Source organism: Manis javanica, chromosome 3 (assembly GCF_040802235.1).
Source record: "Manis javanica isolate MJ-LG chromosome 3, MJ_LKY, whole genome shotgun sequence".
Taxonomy (NCBI): domain Eukaryota; kingdom Metazoa; phylum Chordata; class Mammalia; order Pholidota; family Manidae; genus Manis; species Manis javanica.
The window spans coordinates 166,114,402-166,134,493 of record NC_133158.1 but is presented as its reverse complement, the minus strand read 5'-3'; the positions used below and the strand labels follow the sequence as shown (position 1 = coordinate 166,134,493).

The following is a 20,092-nucleotide window of genomic DNA, read 5'->3' as shown; positions in this document are numbered from 1 at the left end:
AGGCCAATTTAGGGACGGTTCCTTTAGGCAGGACTTGGACGAGGGAGAAGGGAGGTTAATGACGCACCTGAGTAAGTCGCTAGACTACAGGAGATAAATGATATGGTGGCCACAGAGAGAACCGCCTGCGCGGGCGCACGCGGGCGCGAACCCGCACACACACGGCAGCAGTCCCAGGTATCTGACAATGACACTGTCCTGACCCAGACACTGTCTCAAAGCCCCCAGATTGCCGGAGCGTGCTCTTCCCCACCTCCTCGGAAGACTGCAAGTAGCGCACCTCTGGGCCCTGCGGGCTCCGCCGAGCCAGGCGTCCTCTCCTCCCCCGGCGGCCGCGGCTCCCCGCCCCCCACGAACGCTTTTCCAGTGTCCAATGGAACGGCCACGTGGCTGTCGGGTTTCGAACCCCGGGGCCGACCCTCGCCCTCGGCCGCGGAGCCGAGTCACTGGCGCAGCCTTTGGCCCCCGCATCAATCATTTACGGTTTGCTGCGGCCGGAGGGAGGGGGATGGTACGGAACCGGAGACAGGGCACAACTCTACCCGCCGAGGCGGCCGCGAAACACTAGCCGGGAGGCCCCCCGCCCTCCTCCGGTGCGCTCGTCCCTCCCGCCTCGCAGCGCCTCCGCTGCCACATCCCCGCCTCCCGCGCCGGGGGCGGCGGCGGCGGCCCCCGCACCGCGCGATGCCCAGTCACCGCAGCAGCGCCGCCGCCGCAGTCCGCCGCGCTACCGCCGCTGCCGCAGCGCGGGCGGCCGCGAGCCGGTAGCAGGCGCCTGGCGAAGGGGCCGCCAAGCCCCGCAGGCCCCTGCCAGTCGCTGCAGGGCTTTAAATTATTTTTTATCCAATTATTTAATTTTGTTTCAGGACCGGCTGCTCAGAGGCCCGGGTCTTCTCTTGAATCTGCAGCGACGCCCCCGGCGCGTGCACAAAGGCTCCGACGGCGGCCGGCGGGGACTGCCGAGCGCGCGGGAGCCGGCGCCAGAGGTCGCCGGTGCGCGCCCTAGCCAAGCCCCAGGAACTATGCCGCGGCGCCTGCAGCCTCGGGGCGCGGGCACAAAGGGCCCGCCTGCCACGACCGCTTCGGAGGTCGCCTCGCGCTCCCACCCCCCCGCCTCCGGGGACCCACCAGTGTCGGTCAAGCCGCTGCTGCGCTGGGACGAGGTGCCCGACGACTTCGTGGAGTGCTTCATCCTGTCGGGCTACCGGCGGCTGCCCTGCACCGCGCAGGAGTGCCTAGCCTCGGTGCTGAAGCCTACGAACGAGACGCTCAACTTCTGGACACACTTCATCCCGCTGCTGCTGTTCCTGAGCAAGTTCTGCCGCCTGTTCTTTATGAGCGGCCACGACGTGCCCTTCCACCACCCGTGGCTGCTGCCGCTGTGGTGCTATGCATCGGGCGTGCTGCTGACCTTCGCCATGAGCTGCACGGCGCACGTGTTCAGCTGCCTATCTCTGCGCCTGCGGGCCGCCTTCTTTTACCTGGACTACGCCTCCATCAGCTACTACGGCTTCGGCAGCACGGTGGCCTACTATTACTACCTGCTGCCGGGCCTGAGTTTGTTGGACGCCAGAGTGATGACCCCGTACGTGCAGCAGCGCCTGGGCTGGCACGTGGACTGCACACGCCTCATTGCCGCCTACCAGGCGCTGGTGCTGCCCGTGGCCTTCGTGCTGGCCGTGGCCTGCACTGTGGCCTGCTGCAAGAGCCGCACTGACTGGTGCTCTTACCCATTCGCGCTGCGCACCTTTGTGTTTGTCATGCCGCTCAGCATGGCCTGCCCAATCATGCTCGAGAGCTGGCTCTTTGACCTGCGCGGGGAGAACCCCACGCTCTTTGTGCACTTTTACCGCCGCTATTTCTGGCTGGTGGTGGCTGCCTTCTTCAATGTGAGCAAGATCCCCGAGCGCATCCAGCCAGGCCTCTTCGACATCATCGGCCACAGCCACCAGCTCTTCCACATCTTCACGTTCCTCAGCATCTACGACCAGGTGTACTACGTGGAAGAGGGCCTGCGCCAGTTCCTCGAGGCGCCACCGGCCGCGCCCACCATCTCAGGCACCGTGGGCTACATGCTGCTGCTGCTGGTCTGCCTGGCGCTGGTCATCAAGAGGTTTCTGAGCAGCTCCGAATTCTGTAGTAAGAAGTGAGCCTCACCCTAGCCGGGGCTGTTGGTTCGCCCACACCTGTTTACTGGGTTTCTGTTGCTGCTGTTGGTTTGTCTTCAAGTTTTGCTGTGTTTCCTCGAGGAAGGTGCTGCAAAACCACAGGGAAAAAGTGCAGTGGGGCGTGGGGGTCTCAGTCCACCTGGAGCTCCAGAAGAGGGAGGTGGGTCAGGCAGGAGGGAGAGGGCCACTAGTTTTCGCCCCTGGGAAATATTTCGGTGGTGTCTGTGACATCCGGGGATTTTTTCAAAGGCGGAGAATAAAATCCCAAATAAAACCCCGAACAGTTCTATTTTCCAATCATCTTCGGTGCCAGCGGTAACAAAAGTAGCCCTTGTGAGGTCAGGTATGCAGTAAAGAGGGTAAGTAGACAAAATCCCTGGGTACTTCCATTTCAGTCTGAGGAATGCTTGCCATTTGTCAAAAGAATTGAGCTTTGTAGGAAACGGGCACAAAGACACAAACCCAGGGCTTAATCTGCTAGAAAATGCATGGAATGTGAACACAAGTTAATTACTTCAAAATGTTTCTCAGATGTTATTTAAATAATAATATATACAATGGTTTTTCATAATTTATCAAAGCCTGCGATATGCTCTGAATTTTGTCAAGTAGTTTTGAATTTTGCAGCCCTTCTGTATTGCATACACTTGAACTGGACATCAGGGCAAGCTGCTTGAAAGTTCTCAACTACTTTTTTATACAGTGTTTTCTGAAGGCCTATGTATGTCACGATACAACTGTGAATTAGTCTACCTTAGGGACTCTAGGTAAAACTACTGGTGAGAAGCTCAGTGCTTTGCAAAGATCCCAGATTCCTATTTACTTTACTGTATTCCACCAAACCCAGCCTATTTTTTGTTTGTTTTGTTTTTAATCTGAATTTTTTTCCTTTCTACTTTTTAAGTTGCCACTGGAATAAATGTGCCTTTTGAATCAATGCCCAAATGACTGGTCCTCAAACATAGTTTATTGGATGGGGACAGCAGGAAGAGTAAGCTGCAAATCAAGGCTTAACATTGCACCAGGACAGAAGGAGGAGGGTGTTGGTTGTAAGTTTTTGGTAGCACTGTAACTCGCCAGGCCATGCAGAGTGTCTGGCTTCTCTACAAAGAGAAGGAGCCAACCAATGATGTAGCTGTGCTTCCTAATGCAGCCGTTAGGGAAGGTGAGAGGACAGTTTCTAGCCTGATGCCATCTGTCCTTGCTTAAAGTTTAAAACACAAAATTCAGTAATGAATGAGGCAGTTTTGAAAGTCAGGAGCATATTCCTTGAGTTGAAACTGAAAGTTTTGAGTTAAGTAAGATTCTCTTTGCCTATGGAAATGAGTGGCAGTCACCCTAAATTGTCCAAAAATTAGTGAACATGCTCCTGAGATACTTCCTAACAACCATATTGATTAGCCAGTGTTATTTAAGACGTTTCTTAAAAATGCTAACCTGTATTTGAGATGGCCACCCTAGAGGAACACAAACCACTGATGTGGCTTATTTAAATATGTATCACACTTCCTGACAAGTCCTTTTGGTTAAGAGCCAAATAAGCCATTGAATGGGGAGTCTTGACTTCATGGTACAATTTATATCAAGCACATAAGGTAGATGAACACTTACCTCAGCACTGGTAGGCTGAAGCTCTTAAAAAGATTGCTGTTTTTGTATATGCTTTTAATCACTACTGTATTTGTAAACAGAGTCTCCGCACGATTCCCTAGAGGAGCCAGTCTCCTTGTGTGTTAACCTGCACACAGAAGTTAACTTTATATATGTCCATATTTCATTTAGAACCTCTTAGTGGGACTGTAGATATGCTTGGCATATTTGCTGATCAGTATCAGTGTCTCATCTTTTGCAAAGTGTGAGGAGATCCCTGTTCGGTTACAGAGGCTGACCACAGATGTTATTTCTCACTGTAACTTAATTCAGTACATGTATTCAAGGATGACTGTGGAAACCAGGGTATTTCCACCTGCAAACTTATTTGCATGTCATTGTTGTCTCTTTTAGAGCCCCAAAGAATGTTGATTTAGAAGCTAGAGAAACAGAACAAGGAGTATTTTGTCCCTTCCTTGTAAAATGGGGCCTCCCCTTTCAGAAAGAACTTTCAGGAGACAGACTTCTGAAAAGAATCAATGAGTTTAAGGACAAGAAATAAGCCTCATATTTTTCATTTTCAATTTTTTGTTTTCAATCTTCGGGGTCTACAAACAGACTTCTCTTTTGCCCTGTCTTTGTCCTTAAGCAGAGGCCACTTAAGGATAAAATTATACCCATATCATTTTCAAGTGATTATGACGCATGAGCCCCGTAAGATGACACACTTTTCCCTTAAAAGGTTTCAGCACCCAGTATGTGCCAGAGAGAATGACTCACTTTCCTTCCCCTGCCTTTCCCTTCCTCCACTTTCCCTTCCCCATTGCATCTGAGATTTTATATGCCACATATAACATTGACAAAAAGGAATTCTAGTTGACAACAATGGCTTGGTTTCACTCCATGCTTGCAAATGGGTACCATATACACTAACTATGACCAGGGATGATTTGTTAAACTCTGTATGTTATTTGCTAATTTATATCAGATTTCTGTCAAGATAAACGATGACAAATTTAAGAATCAGGAAATATTTACCGAGTCTCCATTTGCATGGAACTATCCAGGTGTATTACATATTTCAAGGGTAATATGGCAATCACAATAAAATATCTTTAGGAATATTTTTTCACACTCCATTTTGCCACATCCATTACAATTCAGTTTTCTTTATTGTATTCGGCTGTTTGAAACGTAGGACAAATGACAGGCAAGAATGCACTCCATTATCTCCGTAAAACCTATTTGGCAGTATAATTTTTAAGCATATTATGTAATGCGGTTTATTTTTACTTGTTAGTCATGATCTAGATGACATCTCAAGGAGCAGCATCATAGAGTCATGCCTGGAAAAGCAGGGTGTTTAAACGACTTCAGTGTCTGTCACCCAGTGGGTTGGTCTCTGAGGTTGAGTAAGGCTGATTTCGTTGGCTAAAAGCCCTTTCTTCCCTGTCCTTCAGCTACACCCTCAGGTGAAGAGGATGACCTTCCTCCCAGAGAAAGGAAGTGAGTTCTTTGGTCATGTCATGACTGGCTAATAAAAATAAACGTGATCTTTTCCAGTGGCCATACACTTTCTATAAATAGCCCAGGAAGAAAGTGTGGGCTTCAGAGCTGGCCAGAGCAGCCTTCACATGTTTCCATTCATAAATCCTGCCTGTTAAGTGCTTGCAGTCAAAAACCATTTCGCCTAATCCATCATGCAACTGCAGGGGAATAATTCTAAGTTCTCAAAATTTGGGGATGCAGATGATTTTTATAATTTTTTTTTCTGATTTGGTGCTGAATCTGAAAGCTAATAGCAATAATAAACAGGGATTTTCATCTTCAGTTCTCTTCACAATTTCAGTTAATCTGCACCAGGCTATAGTAGGGATCAGGTGCAGTAGGAGTTATCTCCACTTCAAGGTTATACCATAGGTCCCAGGCTCCAGAATTAAGTTTTCAAACTGGCCTTTTGATGTGGGGTGGTTGTGTGCTCAATCATGAGTGTTTAGTATTTTGCAAGCTATGATGCCTGCCAAGTACACACACACTAATTGGAGATAAATAATGTATATCTTTTAATTGCTGCTTTATAATGTAAAAGAGCAAATGAAGATACAGCTATCTTTGAATTTAGATCACAAAATCTTAGACAAAAATTTAGATTATAAAATCTTAAAATGTGATCAGCTACTTAGTTTGTATCATCTTAGCTTGTTCTTCATCTTTGATGTCTAGCACTGCTAATTTCATTCTGTCACTGTCCTTTGAATTGATTTTCCTTCATTCCTTTATGTAATCCTTTTTATGAACATTGAGCACCTACTGCACGTCAGACATTGGGCAAGGCCCCATCCCTACTATACAGCCATTACCCTTTTTTCTGCTTGTGGAACAGAGAGAGAGAGAGAGGAGCACCAGAAAGGACAGGGATCAAACTCGTAAGCAGCCTGTCCCAAGCCACTGAGTTTGTTCTTTTCTCCTTTCTATTAGCATAAAAGCAATGCATAAAATCTTATTTCAATTAACATGCGAATTTACCCACAATCAATTTCTTTCTTTTTTCTTTCTTCTTTTTTCCTGTCTCCTCCTAGGCCTATGTGAATTTTATGGTTAAAAACAACTACGAATTTTAATATACAACCCAGGTGAAGGGATAGCAGGTATATGTACATAGAAAGAGTTCAAAAATTTACCATCACAACTAATTAACAAAGACACTAATAACAATCACTTTTGAAAGCTTAATAGTATTCATATCATTATGAAGGAAAATTCATCCAAAGTGCCTAAACTGTGATCTCTACTATGTGTATGAATGTCATAGAGTAATTAAGTTTTAAAAAATGCAAGTTTAGATTTCCAAAGATTAAGATTAACGTTCTTTAGCCATTTTCCCCTTTTAAGGTCATTGTGTTACATATCTTGGAAAAAAATTAATGTGGAGGAAATTGTAGAAAGTATCAGATGTAAAAAAGACAGAAAGAAGGCCTAAGAAGGGGGGAACAAAGAGGATTAGATTCAAACAGCCAGAATAGAACAGTTTCCCCTGAATTTTGAATTTTATGAACTCTGACAGTGTTAGCACTTAAATGGGCAAACAAGGAATTCTATTTGGCAGCCTAACCACATCCTGTGTAGCTTTTGACCTGAGCGCTAGTGCCAAGGTATATTTTGAGAAGCACACTTACCCCTGGCTTAACATCCTTAATTTGTTTCCGTAAAATTAGGGCATAAGGCAAAAGGCATTAGGGGATAGCACCAGGCAATTGTAAATCACCTCTTGAACCATTTTCTTGAAGGATTGCCAGTAGTCTCTGACATAAGCCTGACAAAAAGCAAACAAGCCTAAACAAACTGAAAAAGGAAGCATCCATTGGTTGAAGCTGAGCACTACTGTATTCTGCATTGTGATAGACCACATGCCTCCCTAATGATTTTATTCCTTCTTCAATATTTTGAATTATTATCTTGTATTATCTCGTGAAAATCGTTGTCAATTTTTTCTTAGTCACTATTCCAAAGAGCTAATACAGATGTTTGTTGTTGTTAAAAAAAAAAAGGGCACATGTATTGCATTTCTGGTTGGCAGATTTCTACCCAGTTTGTAGATTTTTTTGTTTTAGAGCAGCTTCTTAAGAGTCTGTGAGCAAGTTGCAGAGGGTATTTATAGGTCAGAGGCCAAGAATGCTTGTTTGGCTGTTAACTGTGACAGGATGTGACTCGAAAGCTGTGAACACATACCTATATGCAACAAGTGATAACTTATTGACTATTTAGCTCAATGGAAAACAGCTTTTTGAGATTTTGAAAAATGTTCCCCAACATGTCATGCTTCTAAATGTAATTCATGATCTTTAATACTTTCTGTTATTGACCAATCCCTGAAAGCTTTTCCAAACACGGTATTTCTCAAGGACAATTTCTTGAAAGTGCAAAATTATTCTCAAATGTGTAAAAGTAGCAGGCCATCTTTTTCCTGTCTTATAGGTGCACCTAATGTATGCAGTAAGCACACAAGTAGGAGTGGAGGGGTCTCAGTGGGTAACCAAGCTCTCGGTGGGTTATTTAACCATTCTGTAGAACTGGCCCTGCTCCTCATGGCTCCCACAACACTGAGAAAGGACACCATGTGAATAGACCCTGTTTCCAGGTGAAAGATGGGAGCACGTTAATTTCATTTCTTCTTTTAAGTTCCATCTCTAGTTAGAAAGCATAATTTGTTTTTAATACACTGGATGCAAAAAAGAAAATAGGAAACAACTTTAAAGAAGTGTTCTAATTTTATATTTTAAAAGTTTATAATAGCAATTTGTTTGTAAAACAAGCCTTAGCACACAGATGAGAACCAGCGCTTTTTGGAAAGCCTCATCTTTGTCATGGGAGTTTAATTACCTTGAGCTCTTACCCAAATGATAAAAACCTCATATTATGTCTTTTAAAATGTAAATAATGTATAGTTTAAAGAAGGGCAAAACCACTTTTTTAAAAGAAGAAAACAGGTCATATATGTTACAGATGTGTAACAAGGCTAAATTGAAGACTTTTTAAAATTCTAGTTAGAGACTTCATTAAATGCACTCTCCCAGCAAGGTGTAGCACAGAAGGTCTACTTTTCTACTGGGTTGGTTTTCTTTTACAGAGGCTATAAGCAGAATAATTCTGAGTAACTAGGTACCAAGGCAATAAAGGGATGAGGCACCTTTCACTTTGATGAGGGTATAACCACAGTGAATAACACAGCCAGTTAAATGCACAGCCCTGGACACTCTGCTCCTTGTTTCTTTGGAGTGGAAAGAAGACTGAAACCCCGTGCCGTTGCTACACAGACCAGGAGAAGGCTGGCTGTATTTCGGGGCCCAGGGACGATTCCATGGCCGCTCTCGGATCTGCATAAAGCTTGCGGTAGCTCTGAACTCTCTTCCTTCTCAGGCTTCCCAGACCATTTCCACAACCCTTGAAGCCTGCACTTTCCACAAACTCAGCCTTGAAGATAAAAGGTTCCTAAAGTGTATTTAGGCCTACTCGAACCATCTGCCTTATGAGGTTCATTCATTTCTAAGGATTTAAATACGACTGCTGTACTTGGATTTGATTTACAAGAATGTACAACCAGCAGGTCCCCTTTTGTAGTAAAGGGCATCAACTGAAAGACCATAATTTTTTTCCTCAGGTCAGAGGCAGAGGGAGGATTTAACAGTGATAAAATAGAGACCTCCTTGTGTCAGTATTCTATTTTTTTAGTTCATTTAATGGTGATAATGTAATGAAGGGAGAAGGGAGTAAAGGATAACTCCAGCATGAAGAAAGAAACTGTATAGTTTTTCCCACTGCTTGCTAAATTCTTTTTCAGTTACCCTGACTCCAGTCGTCACCTACATCCTAAAATAGCTGTTGTCAGCTAGCTAGAAAGGCTTTCTCAGGATGTGTAAACTTCCACATAGGGACTAGGACAGTGTGGTTTCAAATCACTAGTGTGCCAGAAAAACAAAATCTAATCATAATCCCACATTACCTGATAAATTAAGCAAAATAATCCATAGAAATAGATATCACTTTGGTCAGTTCTGTGCACGTAGCTGAACAAAATTGTGACTCACTTCTGATGTATAGTTGGCTATGATTTTGTTTTTCTGAGACATTTGTTCCCTACTGTCTTGAACATGAAATCCTGTATAAATAATATAGCTATGTATTTTTTGCTGAAAAACAAATGTATGAAATAAGAATAAATTATTTGTAAGGACAGTGTTTAGGACTGTATTTGTATGCCTCTGTGTATGTTCAGAAGATATCCTTCAACAAATGATTCCTAAAGTATTAGAAAGTATGCATAACACTAATAAACATGGTAAGAAAAACCATTTTCCTTTTTATAAAAATCAGCAGGTGGAAGGGCAGAACGTTAAGGCTGTCCTGAAGAAGCACCCTTGGTATATTACTCTTTACAATTCTAGTTAACATGAAAAACAATATTCATGAATTACTTTGAAAACATGTCTTCGAAGAAAATTATATTTAACCCAGGTAATGAACCTTTTCCTTATACTTCCCTATTTTTCAAGGACACATGTGGTCCGTGATGGTCTTCTGAGAGATACAGTTTGTCCCAGAACTCTGCTGATCCATGTGAATTCCCAGCATCTCTGCTCCCAACAACCTTGATGAGGGAGACCAGCTTCAGTTCTGGAGCTCTGTAGTAACCACTAAAGCTTTAAACCATGTTGGCTCTTCCTTCAGGTACGGTTTTTGGTTAATGTGAACAGAATGATCTCTCAAGCACTGAAAGTTTCATAGGAAGAATACCAAGGAATGAACAGAATGCTCAGAGCTGAGCACTCATATCTCAGGAAGGGCAAGGAGCAGGACAGAGCTAGCCATTCCAGCTGACGACACCTGCCTCTGGAGCAGCTCTCCAGGGCACTGCTACTGGAGTGAGCCGCCTTCCATGGTTTTTGGACTCTGTTATATGTGTCTCCAGTTCATAATCCTAGGCCAATATCTGATTGGTCACATGACTTCTGATGTCAGTGCCTGTGATTTGCAGCCCCTTCCAGAACCACATAGACGGGAGAGGTTAGTTCTGCAACAGAAGGGATGATGGGCAGACAAAACAGCCATCCACTTTATCATCCACCCCTTGTCTGTCTGGTACTTCTGTAATCCCAACTTCTAGAGTGTGAGGATAAGGACTGGGCACTATGTAAAGCACTCATCCAAGCCAAGTGTCTTACCAATGCAAGGTCCTCATCCAAGCTCTGAAGCACCTGCTTACAGAAAAAGGAGGACAAAGCATGCCCGTGGGCTGGAACAGTAGCAACCACAGTCCAGCACCTGGCAGGCAAGCCCACACCCTCCTTTCCATATATATTTTCCTTAATGTATAAAACTATAACCTATAGTCTAAATGTTCTTGCCTCCCCCTCCCAAAGTCCTGACTTAGTCCCAGCACCCAGGATCTCCATGTGACATGAATTCCTCTCATTCAGGTCAGGATGTGGCCAAATGAGAGAGTCAGCCATTCCCCAGTTCACTGCACAGGGACAGAGAAGAACTGGATCACTGAGAGCAAACCCCACTCAGAAGTGTGCACCACTTATGACAGCACACTGTGCCACCAGTCCCTGGCACCCAGCACCTCCTGTGACCTAGAAAGGAGAAGCTTCCCTTGAGCTGGTGGTAGGGTGAGTTCCTCAGGTTCTGCGTGCTGGAAGGATCTCTGTTTTGTTCCTGGGCCACTCCATTTTGGCCGTCCACTATCTCCTGGGCCTGCGTTAGACCTCTGCCTGTTGGCTTTCACACCCACTTCCCCACCATGCCTCTCCTCTGCTCTGTATTGGCACTGATTCTAGGCTACCTGGCCCTGTGGCTTTTTTTAAGTCCTGCCAAGGAGAGAAATGGTGGAAGATGGGGTGCAAGGAGGAGGGCAGAAGGCAGGTATTCCTCTGCCTTCCTTCCCCACTATTTCTTTATGATTCCAATATTTTGTCCAGGATCCTCAGCCCTGGCTGCTGCTGGCAGTCAAAGCATAACCCTGAGGGAAGTGGGATAAGAATAAAGCCAGCACATGGAGTGGGGATGAATAGAGTAAATCACAAATGAATCCTGAATAAATCTGTGCCTGCAGCCTACCCATTTTTTGACTTTTCCTTATGTGAGACAATAAATTCCCATCATTTTACAATCCTGTTTAAGTTGTGTTTACTGCTTGTAATCAGTTAAGAAGCATCTTAAGTGATCACAGGTGTGCTAAACTCCCAGCCATATATACCACAGCCCCCCATCCCATTTCACTCAGCCAGTCCCACATCTGAGGATTTGAATATTAGGTATTTGAAATACCTCATTTTTAAAGTACATATTTCTGTATTAAGACTCAGTACTGCCCAGTGAACTGCTTGTGTTGCATACATCACTTTGTCTCCTGTTCTCCACTGCAGGTATTTCAGGTTTCTGACCTTTCCAGCCTCACCCTCCTCAAATCTCTCATCCTACCATTTGCCATCTCTCCAGGAACCATACTATATTGCACGTACTGTATGTTCAACTACTTCTACTCAATAGGATTCTTCCTCTGAACAACTTAAAATGTACTACTAGTACCTCCCATCTTCTAAAAAGAGAAAGTCACCCTCTCCCCACTATGTCACACTCTAACAACCACCCCCATCTCTTCTGCACAGCCAGGCTTTTAGCGAGAGCAGTGTACCCTGTCTTTGTTTTCATACCTCCCACTCACTCCTCCATCCACTGCATTCTGGCTTCATTAATCTCACGAGGATGTTTTTTACAAGATTTTCAACAACTTCCTTCTTGTTTGATGAACATTTCTTAGATTTTCTTTTCCATTCCCTTCTCTTAAAACTCTTTCCGTGGCTTCTGTGACCCCGTGTTCTCTGAACTCCCTCCTACCTCTCTGGCAACATTTTCACAATCTCCTTTGCTGACCCTTCCCCTGTTCATGCCTGAAGTCAATTTTCTCAAACTGTGAGTGCAAACAATCTACACAGTGTTAACTGTACTCCAATTGATAAACAGGTAAGCAGGAAAAGATGGTGATCGGGAATCCTGGAAATGGGAAGTGATAGCTCTTTATTCCCCAAATCAATCATTGGCAAGAAGTCTGTAGAGCTTCTGATTTTTTACCTTTTAATTTTCCTTGGAAGACAAAGCAGGTTTTGGATCAAGTTACTTCTTCAGAGAGTTTGATTCTATTTCAAAGCGAAAAAGAAACATTCAGAAGAGAATTACCTAGGAATTTCTTTTTCTTTAATGTTGACTTAAAGTAGATGAAGGGAGATGCAACACAAATACTTAGTGTCAAATGAAAAAAATCTGAAATAACAAAGGCCATGAACTATAGTGGCATTCCCATATATATCAGTGTGGCTTATATAATTGTCATATAGAGAATCAGCCCCTAATAGCCAAAAATCCATTAAATATAAAGGGTATACAGAATAATAAGATTGCATAAGAATTCTGTGAGACTTTGACCTAAAAAATTAATTGCTGTTGTTGTCCATCCCAGTGGGAAGCAATCAGAAGTGAGTCAGAACTTCAGCAGCTGCTTGGTTTCCTTTTTCCCTGGACAAAGGCGCTTATCTCTGTAAGGCATCCCCCTGCTCCTCCTAGCAGTACCCTAAACTTCCTTTTAGGAAGGATCCTTCCCACGACACCTTGGTGGGACTGCTCTTCCAGGCCATGAGTGGGCACGTGGCCCAAGGTAGGCCTGTAACACAGAGCTTCTCTGGATTTTGAACTATCTGTGACCTGCCTGCATGTCTTCATGTAATTCTGCAAGCTACCCCCATAGCCTTCAGTAAATTATTTCTTTTTTTCATCTTCTTATTTTTTCTCATGTGTTTGAAGGTTTCCATTTCCTCCAACTAAAGAATATTGACTGAGGACTTCCAGTTTCTGGTCTGGCATGTAAGTTGTTAGACGTTGTCACTCCATCCTAACATAAACTAAAAAGCTGAATAAACTGAAAACCAACAACTCGTAGATCCATCAGATAAGCAGGTCACGGGGCAAACCAGTGTCTTCAAAACTGGAGAAATATACAGGTGTAAATAGAGAATTACAAGTTACCACATTAAGAATCCATGAGTAAAAACTCTTCAGGAACCAGTTCTGGGTTCCTTTTACTTGACATATCATGCCTGGCTTTCAAAAAAAAAGATTACACATCAACCTAAAGGCAAAAATGCAGTTTGAAGAGAAAGCGCAAGCATGAGAACCACACTCAGATAAGGCAGGGATGTTGAAATTATTGGACTGGGAATTTAAAACAACTAAAGGCTCTAGTGGAAAAAGAGTGGACAGCATGCAAGAACAGATGGGTAATTGTAGGCAAAGAGATGATTCCAAGATTCCAAATTCCAAGAAAGAATCAAAAATAGATGCTAGAAATAAAAAACATTGTGACAGGAATGAAGAATGTCCTTGATGGTCTCAATAGCAGACTAGACACAGCTGAGGAAAGAATTAATGAGCTTGAAGATATCTCAAAAGAAATTTCCAAAACTAAAAAGCAAAGAGAAAAAAGACTGGGAAAAAATTGGAACGGAATATCCAAGAACCGTGGGACAACTACAAAAGGTATAACATATGCATAATGGGAATGCCAGAGAAAAAAAGAGAGAAAGGAACAGAACATATTTACTGATAAAACACCCACTCAAAACTTGCAACATGGAAGGAAATTTCACATATACACATGACACGACTTTTGAATCATTTATAAGTAATTTCCTTCTGTCCTCTCTGTCTCAGAAGACCACTATCAGTTTCTGACTTCCAAAATTTTTTCTCAAGAGCTGAAGGAATTACTAAAAGAAATTTGAGAAATTTGGAAATTTAAGAAATCAAATTACCTTTGTAATTTATAAGTATTTCCTAAAATCATAGGATTAATGAAGAGGTCCAATATCCTTCCTACCTTGAACCTATATAATTGTAAAAAATATGTAGAAAACTGAGAGGTACAGAGAAGGCACATGAACACTTACCAGTACAAAATTTTATTCTCTAAGAGCTGAATTATTAATTCAAGATGGCATGAGTGAGTTTTTACTCTAGTTGTTAATTTTATGGTTCACTGTATTAGTTCATCCTTACCCACTATGGTTTCGATGGTAATCTATCAATTTTGAGTTCCTTCATATTCTTGGTTACACAGAAATGACAAAGTACAAAAAGAAATGGGTTTAAGGAATAAAGATTTCTTCAGATAAACATATTTAATATACCAACTCTAATAAGATGGTGATCCATCATACTGCATCTAAGCCAAGAAAAAGATACTTGTCATCATTGCTGTTGCTCCTGTTATTGTTGTTTGTTGTTTTGATTTTTTGTTTTCATTTGCTTTGGTTTTTGCTCTCAGCGTTTTGTTGTTGTCACTTTGAGCTTTTAGAGAAAGGGTCAAATACAAAAGATGGCAGGTGTGGAATCTTGCCAGAAGCCCCTCATTTTGATCTCACATGTTTCCTGTGTTTTGCCAAATTCAAGTGTGTAAATTTGTAGGTGCCAATTTATTGCAGAAACACATAAGGCAATCCAGGCAAGTGGTACCCATCATGGTGCCTCCCTTTAGTTTTATGATGCAGGTCGAATATGGCTAAAAATGCATTTTTAAAGGACAGTCAAAAAGGGAAAGTTGGGGGCTTAGCACAAGGTGGCAATTCTATACTGTCTCCCTGTCCAACTGTTTCACACAATCATTTTAGCCCTGGGGCCAGCATTTGTTCAGTTGTGGCAGAGGAAACTGCCCTGGAAGGATGAGTCACAGCTTCCCTGTGAGTCAGACTTAGGTCTTCCTGGGTATGACAGCATGGGGCTTCCCATAGAAACCAGGGCACTTCACAAAATAGACCTTTCTCTCCCGTACTCGTCCAATGCCGTAGATAGTTGTGACAAGACATAGGTAAAGCCGCAGGGTCCCTTGGCTCCCTCCACAAGGATGACTGTTCCCATCGCTGCCTAAGAAACCCCAGAGAGGAAACAAGCGCCTTCCTGAAAAACGCGAGGCCGCAGCAGGAAGAGCTGCGGTGTTTGGAGCCTCTTGGCTCCTGGTTCCTGTGCCTTGCGCTCTGTCCCTCTGTCCACGCTGGGGCCACAGAGCTGGATGACCGCAGTCAGTGACCCTGTGGGGGCGCAGCCTGAAGTTCTTACATCAGGGAAGAAAAGGCTGGACCCCTAAGCTGGAAGGTGGGAGTGGGGATCCTGTCCCCTCCAAAAAGTGTTGTCTTCAGAGCTGTGCACACACACACACATAGCATGGGTCAGACCAGGATGCGGGCAGGACCTCGGGAAGTGGTGGGACCCAAGGGAATCGAACTCGGGGTCCCTGGCGGAGGCAGCAGAGAGCGTGGCTTGGCCCAGACCTTGTGGTGCTCTAACTGCTCCTCCTTCCGTCCACTGTACTTGCCTCTTGCAACATCAGACCTCGACTGGGAGTGATTTCTCTTGTCATTATTTCATAATCTTGTCATTTTAGGAAATGCTTGGTCCCTCATCTGTAAAATGGGTTGGAAATACTTATTTCAGAGTAGTGTGAGGATTCAGTGAATGAATGTACAGCTAGTTTGCCCAGTGCCCAGCACAAAGTAAACGTTCAGTACATTTTAGCTTGTGTTCTATTAGCTCAGACTCTTAAGGACCCATAAAACACCCAATCCACGAAGACCCTGGGACATGTGTACACTTTGGAAAAAGATCAGAATTCAAATTAACTTCCTTCCTAGGTCAGTGCTGTCCAATAGAAATATAATGCAAACCACAAACGGAATTTTCTAGTAGCCACATTAAAAGGATAAAAAAAATCAGGTGAAATTAATTTTAGTAATACATTTTATTTAACCCACCATATCCAAAATATTATCATTTCAACATGTGGCACCAGACACATTTCAAGACCTTCAATCTCCCATGTGCTGGACATGTCCTTCTCATCGTTTAGGTCTCAGCTCAAATGTCACCACCACTTTTGATTATCTAAGTAGCTGCCCCTGCCTCCCCTCTCCCCACATACACACATGTTCACCATGGCTTCATCCTGTTTTACTTCATATATATTACTTTTCACCATGTGAATACCTTGTTTGTTATTTCTCTCTCCCCATTAGAATCTAAGCCCTACGACTGCAGACATGGATCCTCAGCATCCAGCACAGTCCCAAGCACACTGTAGGCACTCATTTGATATTTGTTGAATGTATGAATTAAGGAAAAGCAAATGAAAAATGACTGGATGTGGTACTATCTATATACTCTTCAGACAGAACTACCCAATTTTGACTAAGAAGATCTCTCAGCATCACATAAATAATTATAGTGTATTTGAAGAATTCAAAGGATGCACAATACATACAGGGGTATGAAACAGGTTTCTATAAATTTCATGATGAGTAGGGCAAGTAGAGTGACTCAGCTACTACCTTTACACCTTGGTTTATAAACTGACTCTCAAATTTAATGACATAAGTATCAGATGTTCTTCAACAGCCATTTATTTTATTATCTGAAATGTATGCCAACTCAGAGTTAAAAATTTTTTAAATAGTTTTGAAATAAAATGGGCAGAGGATCTGAACAGACACTTTGCCAAAGAAGAAATTCAGATGGCCAACAAGCACATGAAAAGATGCTCCACATCGTTAATCATCAGGGAAATGCAAATTAAACCACAATGAGGTATCACCTCGCACCAGTTAGGTTGGCCAACATCCAAAAGACAAGGAACAACGAAAGCTTGCGAGGATGTGGAGAAAGGGGAACCCTCCTACACTGCTGGTGGGAATGTAAACTAGTTCAACCATTGTGGAAAGTAATATGGAGGTTCCTCAAAAAACTCAAAATAGAAAGACCATTTGACCCAGTAATTCCACTCCTAGAAATTTACCCTAAAAATGCAGTTTCCCAGCCTCAAAAAGACATATGCACCCCTATGCACCACTATTTACAATAGCCAAGATATGGAAGCAACCATCCGTAGATGAATGGATAAAGAAGATGTGGTACATATACACAATGGAATATTATTCAGCCATAAGAAGTAAACAAATCCTACCATTTGCAACAACATGGATAGAGCTAGAGGGTATTATGCTCAGTGAAATAAGCTAGGTGGAGGAAGACAAGTACCAAATGATTTCACTCATTTGTGGAGTATAACAACAAAGCAAAACTGAAGGAACAAAACAGCATGAGACTCACAGACTCCAAGAAGAGACTAGAGGTTACCAAAGAGGAGAAGTGGGGAGGGTGTGTGGAGAGGGAGGGAGAAGGGAATTAAGGGCTATTATGATTAACACACGTAATGTAGAGGGGGTCACGGGGAAAGCAATATAGCACAGAGAAGACAAGTACTGACTATAGCATCTTACTATGCTGATGGACAATGACTGCAATGGGGTTGTGGGGGTACTTGATAATATGGGTGAATGTTGAAACCACAATGTTGCTCATGTAAATCCTTCATAAGATTGTATAGCAAAAATACCTTAATAAAAAAGTAGTTTTGAAATGACGATTAATATATAAAGATATTAAACTGAGTCCAAATGGCAAAGAGCCAATTAACTATGGATAAGTTAATTCCACTATAAAGAGAATAGATGGCCTAGCATTTCACTATAAAGAGAAAAAATGGCCTAGCATAACAGTATGTATATAGGCTCTGTTAAGACAATTTAAAAACAGAGCTTTCTTGATAAAACTAACATTTTGGCTATGGTCAAGAGCAACAGTAAAAATTTATTTCTGGGCAGGCTGCACAATGAAGGCAATAAAGGTGTTTGTGGTACAAATTCTAATGGACTCATTCACTATTATAAAATGGTTAGTAAGATAGTGGTTTCCATACCTGGCTGCATAGTAGAATTACCTACAAAAATTCTAAGACAGCTGATTCCTAGGGTCTTCCTTCTGAGGTTCTAAGTCAGGCAATCTGTCAGGGCTTTGGAACGTGTCATTAGAAAAGCTTTCTTGGTGTCGCCAATAATCACCAGTCTGGAAACCTCTGCAGCAGAATTGCCCAAATGTCACCAAGAAGCAAACTCACCAGGACACCAAGGAGGCACAGTTTTTAAGGATCTGTCATCTGCATGAGTCCCTCCCAAAGCCCTGTATCTAATTTTGTATTTGTAGTTTAACAACAAAGCAAAACTGAAGGAACAAAACAGCATGAGACTCACAGACTCCAAGAAGAGACTAGAGGTTACCAAAGAGGAGAAGTGGGGGAGGGTGTGTGGAGAGGGAGGCCTAAAGAAGGCCCCCTTTTTCCTAAAGAAGGCCCCCTAAATTGTAAAAAATTCTGTCTCCACAAAACCTGGATCTGCTCCTGGCCATAAACTGTACTGTAGTCAGAAAAGTACAGCCACAGAGGAAATCCAGCCTTCTGGTAGATCTGTGTAGCCCACAGCAAATAATGGTTCTTCCATTTTTTAATGGTTGAAAAAAATAAAAAAAAGAATAATACTTCAAGACACATGAAATTGTATTTCATTCACGTTTTCGTACCTATAGGTAAAGTTATACTGGCTCACATCCATGCTCATTCATTTATAAATTGTCTCTGACTGCTAGAGACTGCAGAGTCGAGTAGCTGGGACAGAGATTGTATGGCCTGCAAAGCTTAACATATTTACTGTCTGGCCCTTTACAGAAAAAGTTTGGCAACCCTGACCTATACCATCAAATGACAACATCATAGACAGAACAAAAAACTTATTTGAATCATAGACAAAACATAAAATTTATTTGAAAGGGTTAATTAATATGAAGAGCATGCTGGGTGAATTGTTTAACATAAACAACTTATAAACACTCCCAATTGTAGAAGTGAGAGATTTTTTAATAAAAATCTACAAATGATTAAATTCAGGCATGAATTTCAAAGACTTTATAGACCATAGCATCTTAGTCAATGTCATTTAGAGTAAGCTATGCTTCGTCTGTAGGATTGAAGCAATGATTGGTAAGACAAAATGTTTATGGGATGATTCAGGATAGAATGATTATCATAAAAACCTTCCCGGGTAGAAAATACAAGAAAAGTCTTGGAGGATAGCTGCAATTAGAGGAACCATTAAGTATAAAATAGTATGTGCTCTGGATTGTGGAAAAGGATAATAAAATGTTGCTAAAGTTATACTTCAAATTTTAACTCTCAAGTGGGTTATGAAACCAGTTAACCCTATACTTTAAGCAAAGCTAAAAACATCAATAATGATTAGGTGAACTGGGCAAGAACTATGACAGATCATTGAATTCTGGCAGCAAAGCAGGTAAAAAATACTGATTTAGCCATCTCTCTTCATAGAAACTGTCCCTCTTTATGGAAGCTTATGCAGAATTGTGATGGTTACTGTGAAGATCAGAGATGGAGGAGGGAAATCTGTCAAAGGGGAAATCTGCCAGTGTGATGACCTGGGTTGGTGTGAGTGTTGACTGATTTGGTTCTGTGAATGCAGCAGATTTCTCAGTCAAGCAAACAGCAGATGGAAAATTAGACCAAAGGGCAGATCAATTGGAAAGATTAGTCAGTGAAGAGGATATTAGGTTGAGAGTCAGTGATAAAGGCAGAGGTTTCTTTGTTAGTCAGTTGACTTTACAGAACTCTCATGACTGGACTGTACAAAAGAGAACAAGAGATCTTCCTTCACTGACTCTGGGGCCCAGTAGCAGATCTGCTCCTCATGCTTCTGAGGGGTTCTTGGTTGTTTGAAGACAATTAGTTCTGTGTCTTTTGGAGGGAGCACAGTCCTCCGTGTTCCAAAGACCAGCTGGGAAAAACATCCCTGCCATAGTCCAATGGTTCCATTTTCATGATGAGAGAAGGG

General features: G+C 42.7%; 1 protein-coding gene across 1 annotated transcript; it reads left to right on the top strand.

Moving 5' to 3' along the window:
- The first annotated feature begins 1,022 nt into the window (after window positions 1-1,022).
- On the top strand, window positions 1,023-2,449 carry PAQR9 (progestin and adipoQ receptor family member 9). The gene has a single exon (XM_017656131.3). The coding sequence runs from the start codon at window positions 1,023-1,025 to the stop codon at window positions 2,148-2,150; it is 1,128 nt and encodes a 375-aa protein (XP_017511620.1). The 3' UTR covers window positions 2,151-2,449.
- The last annotated feature ends 17,643 nt before the right edge of the window (window positions 2,450-20,092 follow it).

What these genes read in the sequence shown, in the direction of transcription:
- PAQR9 (XM_017656131.3), top strand. Translation starts at nt 1,023, where the DNA reads ATGCCGCGGCGCCTGCAGCCTCGGGGCGCGGGCACAAAGGGCCCGCCT.